At 59.8% G+C, this 5,574-nt stretch overlaps 1 protein-coding gene across 1 annotated transcript in view; it reads left to right on the plus strand.

Moving 5' to 3' along the window:
* SYTL4 (synaptotagmin-like 4) overlaps positions 1 to 4,679 on the plus strand; it is a gene marked incomplete at its 5' end in the record, with an annotated part of 5,580 nt that extends 901 nt beyond the window's left edge. The window contains 10 exons of the mRNA XM_008944877.1: positions 7 to 37; positions 207 to 310; positions 400 to 486; positions 812 to 990; positions 1,166 to 1,268; positions 2,195 to 2,356; positions 3,137 to 3,242; positions 3,456 to 3,555; positions 4,064 to 4,272; positions 4,400 to 4,679. Coding sequence (XP_008943125.1) covers positions 7 to 37; positions 207 to 310; positions 400 to 486; positions 812 to 990; positions 1,166 to 1,268; positions 2,195 to 2,356; positions 3,137 to 3,242; positions 3,456 to 3,555; positions 4,064 to 4,272; positions 4,400 to 4,542 — 1,224 coding nt within the window. The remainder of the gene's footprint in view (positions 1 to 6; positions 38 to 206; positions 311 to 399; positions 487 to 811; positions 991 to 1,165; positions 1,269 to 2,194; positions 2,357 to 3,136; positions 3,243 to 3,455; positions 3,556 to 4,063; positions 4,273 to 4,399) is intronic.
* Between the last annotated feature and the right edge of the window lie 895 nt (positions 4,680 to 5,574).

Raw genomic sequence — 5,574 nt, forward strand, 5'->3', positions numbered from 1 at the left:
TTCAAGAAGAACCCCCGGCGGGTGTTGAGGCCAGCGGGTGCGGGGGGGTTTGTGTGCTGACATGGCAAGGGGTGGGTGGCTGCTGTTCTCTGGGCTGTGGCAGGATTTTGGTGTGGACGGGAGAGGCTGGGGCAGCCCCTTGCTTGAGGGAGTTCTGCTAGACCTGCACTATGCCATTGCCTCCTGCCTCACCACTTCTACTGCAGACTACACCAAGTCAGTGATCGACCTGCGCCCGGAGGACTTTGTGGGGGAAAGCAGCTCTTTGGGGGACAGGAGCAAGTCAGTCCCCGGCCTCAACACAGAGCTGGTGAGCCCCTCGGCACGCCGTGGAGCTGGCTGCCCAGCCGGCCGTGCCCTGCTGCTCCCCACGCAGCAGGCTTGCCTTTCTCTGTGCAGGAGGAGGAGGAGGAGGACATCGATAACCTGGTGGAGATCCATCGCCAGAGGGTGGCCCGGGGCAGCATGCGCAGCGGCACCTCCTCGGTAGGTCCGCGTGGCGTGGCCGTGCTCTGTCCTGTGGCAGTGCTGACAGGCTGGGTGAGAGGGAGGCAGGGTGGGCAGCTCCTGGGGCACACAAACACGACTTCAGGGTGTGAGGGCTTCTTCCCCTTGAAGGGAATCCAAACGCTGAGACTTAGCTGTCTTCCAGGGAGCCTGCGTGCGGGTGGGAGGTGCTCAGTGGCCATCCCCAGCCCCGGAGGGGTGAGAGGGGCTGTGCAGAGGAGGCACAGGGAGCAGCCTTGCTGAGAATGAAGAGCGATTGTCAAGTGATGTTGCCCTGGCTGATGTTGCCTCTTGTGTCTTCCAGAGTACCCTGGGGAGCATGGTCAGCATTTACAGCGAGGCCGGTGACTTCGGCAACGTTGCAGTCACTGGGGGCATCTCCTTCTCCCTGAGCTACGAGCAGAAGACTCAGACCCTGTTCATTCACGTGAAGGAGTGTCGCCAGCTGGCCTACGGGGACGAGGGCAAGAAGCGCTCCAACCCGTGAGAGCTGGGGCCATGGCTGCTGGCTCCGCTGCTGGGGCTCAGCTGGGTTGTGGGTGCCCACCAGGGATGGGAGCTGCAAGCGGGGGGATCTGGGTGAGGCAGGACATCTAGGTTTGCCCTGGCGGGCTAGTTGTGGGGGGACCTTGAAGTGCTGGCTGCTCCCTCCCCTCAGGTACGTGAAGACCTACCTCCTGCCCGACAAATCCCGGCAAGGGAAGCGCAAGACGACCATCAAGCGCAACACCGTCAACCCCTTGTACAACGAGCTGCTGAAGGTGTGTGGGCATGGCCTGGGGTGCAGCCTGCTCCCTGCTGCAGGGCCAGGCAGGCACTCGGCCCTGGGGATGCTGCTGGAGCAAACCAAAGTGGGCTCCAAGCACTGAGGAGGGGGCTCTGCAGAGGACTCATGTCCCGACACTGTACCCTGGAAGCCGGAAAAACCTCCTCGCAGGCTGGGTCGCTGCTCTGACGTGGCTGTGGTGTCAAGCCCTGGGTGCCGTGATAGGGTGGAGGCAGAGCTGCGGGTGTGAATGTGTGTCACAGGCTCTGTTTGTGGTTGCTGGGGCCTCCTGCTTACCCTGGACATTGCTTTCCATGGAGAGGACTCCTGGGCCATGGCAGTCAGGCTGCAGTAGTCCCACCTCCCACAGGGAAGGCAACACAGCTGCAGAAGCAGAGATAAGGTGGTTGTGGGCCCCAAGGCAGGACTTGGCACTGCCCTTTGAGGTCCCTGCTGAGGTTGCCCTGGGGTGGCAGGACTAGTTGGCTCCATCCCTGAGCTCGGCAGCGTGTTGCTGAGGCCAGGAGCTCTCTGGACAGGAGGGAGCTGGGAACTGTGGTTTGATTTCCACAGCCCTAGGTTTGCTGAGGTCTTGCGCTCTGACCACCTGAGGCTCGGTGGGCTGGCAGAGCTTTGTGTGGCGTGCCTGGATCCCATGAGTCCTGATTGTGGCTCTGCATGGGTTCTGAGGACCACTTGCCTGGAGGGTGTGTGCTCCTGCACCACAGACCCAGGGCTTTTAGGTTTCAGCAGGCCTGGGAAGGAAGACAAACTACCTGCTGCATGTATCCATTGCTCCTCAGACCTGCCTCCTCTCCTGCTGCCTCCTCGCCTGCTGAGGAGCTGTGGCTGGTGGTCTGTGCCAAGCCTGGGCCCTGCCTGGCCCTGCCTGCTCACCCGTGGTGTTCTGTCTCTTCCCAGTATGAGATCAGCAAGTCCCTCCTGCTTGCCAGGACGCTGCAGTTCTCGGTGTGGCACCACGACCGCTTCGGCCGCAACACGTTCCTGGGGGAGGTGGAGGTCCCGCTGGACGCCTGGAACTTCAACAGCCACCTGGAGGAGTTTCTGCCCCTACATGGCAAGGTGCTGGCCCTGCCACCCCACCCCTGCTGCCTGCAGCCTCCCGTGCCCAGCCCTGACCTCTCAGTGGGCAGAGCTGTGCAGAGACCTTGGCTGAGAGCTGCCAAAAGGCTTGTGCCAAATCAAATCCTTGGAGAAATGAAGACCCCAAAAGCAGACAGCAGTTCTGTCATAGTAAAGAAGGGCAGACTTTCTGCCCTGAGCCCAGCTTCCCTTCTCAGTAAGTCCCTTGGGTGATGCTGCAGGACTTGTCTCTGCCCTATCAGGTATTTTCATTCTGCTTACTTGATTGCTCCAAGAACACAGCTCTTCCTTGTCTCAGCTGGGAGGAACTGGAGCCAACTTCAGGGAAACAAATGGGGGGAACTGGCCCAGAGATCCTTCTGTGGATCATGGAGCCTGTGTAGTGAGGGCCTTTGTGCAGCTCGATGGCAGCAGATCTGGTTTTCTAGACTGACTGGTTCTTAATTCTGGTTCTCTAGACTAACTCGTCCTGTAGGCTCAGCCTTTGGTGTTGCTGAGGCTCGAGCAGTGTGTGGAAACCCCTAAACAAGGTTTCTTAAAGGAGCTGTTTGAACCAAAGTAGTTGATCCTAAAGGAGCTGGTCTGAGTCTGAGCTGGTGATGCCAAGGAGGGTCTGCAGGCGTTTGTGGCAGCTAAAGCACCTCCAGGAGAAGCCAAGCCCTTTGGCCCAGCATGGGGAGGGGCTGCATGCTGACCAGGGCATCGCCATGCCAGCTTTGCCCTGTCCAGCAGTGTTTGCTGAGTCTCTCCTCTTTGCAGATCGGGGCAGATGCTGCTGGTCTCCACCAGTACAAGGGGGAGCTGATCGTCTCCATGAAGTACATCCCATTTTCCAAGCACCCTGGGGCTGGGAATGGCAGGAAGGGTGAGTGTTGGAGCTGGATCTCTGTGTAGCCTGCGGGAGCGAGGTCTGGGTGGATTTCTAGGATGGTGCCACTGCAGTCTTCTCTGCAAGGCTGCTCGGGGCTGGGGCAGACCTGGCTGTCCTCAGGCTGGCCGACTGGTCCCAGTGCTTTCCTGAGGCTGCAGTGGTGGAAATTAAGGTGGACTAATTCTGGCTGTGTTCCGTTTTTCCCAGGCAAAACAGGGGAAGGTGGTGAGCTCCAGGTCTGGATCAAAGAAGCCAAGAACCTCACAGCTGCCAAATCTGGGGGGACTTCAGACAGCTTTGTCAAGGGGTGAGTGTGGGTCCCAGGCTGGGGGCAATGGAGGCCCTGTCCTCCCTGGCTGGCATCCAAGGGCACATAATGGAGGGAAGGGTTTCTCCATTAGCTGCCCCGTGCTGCCTATGTTGGTACCTTGAAAGTCACTGCCTAGAGACAAGATGCTTCTGGTGGCAAATGCTTTCCTGGGTTTTGGCTGGTTGAGAGGTTGTGATGGGAGGCTGTGTGCAGGGCAGAGCTCCAGATGCCCTGAGATTGTCTTCCTAGAGGTCACCAAGCCACCAGGCAGCATGGCTGGGGGATGAGCAGGCTCTGGTCCTTGTCCTCTCCCCTCCTTAGACTGTTTGCTGAGTGGCTTTTCAGGAGGCAGGGCAGGCACCCCATCCCTTGCAGACTGTCGTGGTCCTTCTTCCTGAACCTTATCAAGGAAGGTGGGCTCCAGGCCAGGTGCTGAGGTGCCCCAGCCCCTACGGCTGAAGGCAGCTGCACACGTGGTGCTAACCCAAGGGGCTGCTTCCCCCAGCTACCTCCTGCCACACAAAAACAAAGCCTCCAAGAGGAAGACGCCTGTGGTGAAGAAGACCCTGAACCCTCATTACAACCACACCTTTGTCTACAATGGTGTCAACCCTGAGGATCTGCAGCACATCTGCCTGGAGCTGACGGTCTGGGACCGGGAGCCACTGTCCAGCAACGACTTCCTCGGGGGTGTCCGCCTGGGGGTGGGCAACGGTGAGGAGCCCTGGGGGTCCCCTCAAACCGGGGGGACAAGCAAAGCAGCCTCGCTGGTAGCTGCCTCACTCCCAGGCAGGAGGCTGCTCTGGCAGTGACTTCTGCCCACGTCCATCCTTCCTTGCAGGCATGAGCAACGGGCAGGCTGTGGACTGGATGGACTCCAGAGGCGAGGAGCTGAACCTGTGGCAGAAGATGTGCCAGTACCCAGGCTCGTGGGCGGAGGGGACGCTCCAGCTCCGCTCCACCATGGCCAAGCTGAGGCCATAGGCAGTGGCACCAGCACCAGGACTGGGCCTGGCACCACTGCTCGGGAGCCACACTCACCACACAGCCTGGCAGGGCTGCCAAACGTGGGTTGGTTTGGGTTTTTTGCTTACACTTCAATAAACATGACCTTCTCTAAACAGGCTTGGGCAGAAAGTCTTCCTGGCCTAGCTTTGTTTAAAAGCTTTTCCTTTTGTCTTAGGCTTTGCACCATATTTCAGGCTGGAGTCTTTGTGGATCCGCCCTTCTTCCCCCCAGGCAAAATGCTTTGAAATGTGGTTGGGTTTTTTTTCTTCTCTCCAATTCTTCTTCCTCCCCACCCCTTGCATTTCACAGTGTGCTCCTTCCTTACCTTCCCAGCCCTCCTCCTTCCAGGATGCTGCTGGCTCCAGGATTGGGGTAGCCACACACTGGCTGTGGGGTGGGGATGGAGCTGTGTGGGGTCAGCTTGGGGGGACAGGGGGTAGCATTCCCCAGGAAGGATTAATTTCCCAGGCCTCTCCACAACACACCTCCTGCCAGCACCGGCTTTTAATACAAATTTATTTATTTCAGGTTAATATTCTACTGCCAGGACGGTTCCTGGGAAGGATGCCCTGTGGCTGGTGGAAGGGGAGGCAAGGGGCTGGGTGGTGATGGCGAGCCCCTGAGTCGGGCTGGGCCCTGGCTGGCTGCTGCTGGCTTGGCTGAGCCCGGGGCTGGTGCCTTTTCCTAAAGGCTTTGTGGCAGCTCTGGCAGGACCGTGGCAGCAGCACCTGCCTGGCACGGCTGACCCCAGGGTGTGAGGGAGCGGGGTCGGGGCGTGTGTGGGGTGAGGATGGTCGTGGGGCTGGTGAAGCTGCTGTGTTGGAGGCTGTTGCCCTGCCTGCCCTGCCCGCTCTCCTCTGCTCTGGCAGCTCGGTGTCTAGCTGCCCATCTCCCCGCTGCCCTGGGTTTGAGCAGAGGTGCTCTGCTGTCTCCCACCGCAGTACTGGCTGGGCTGAGCCATCCCACCCCACGGCCAGAGGCTGCTCCTGGCCGCTGGGCAGTGGGGAC

The sequence above is a fragment of the Merops nubicus genome, unplaced genomic scaffold (assembly GCF_000691845.1).
Source record: "Merops nubicus isolate BGI_N331 unplaced genomic scaffold, ASM69184v1 scaffold24647, whole genome shotgun sequence".
NCBI lineage: Eukaryota > Metazoa > Chordata > Aves > Coraciiformes > Meropidae > Merops > Merops nubicus.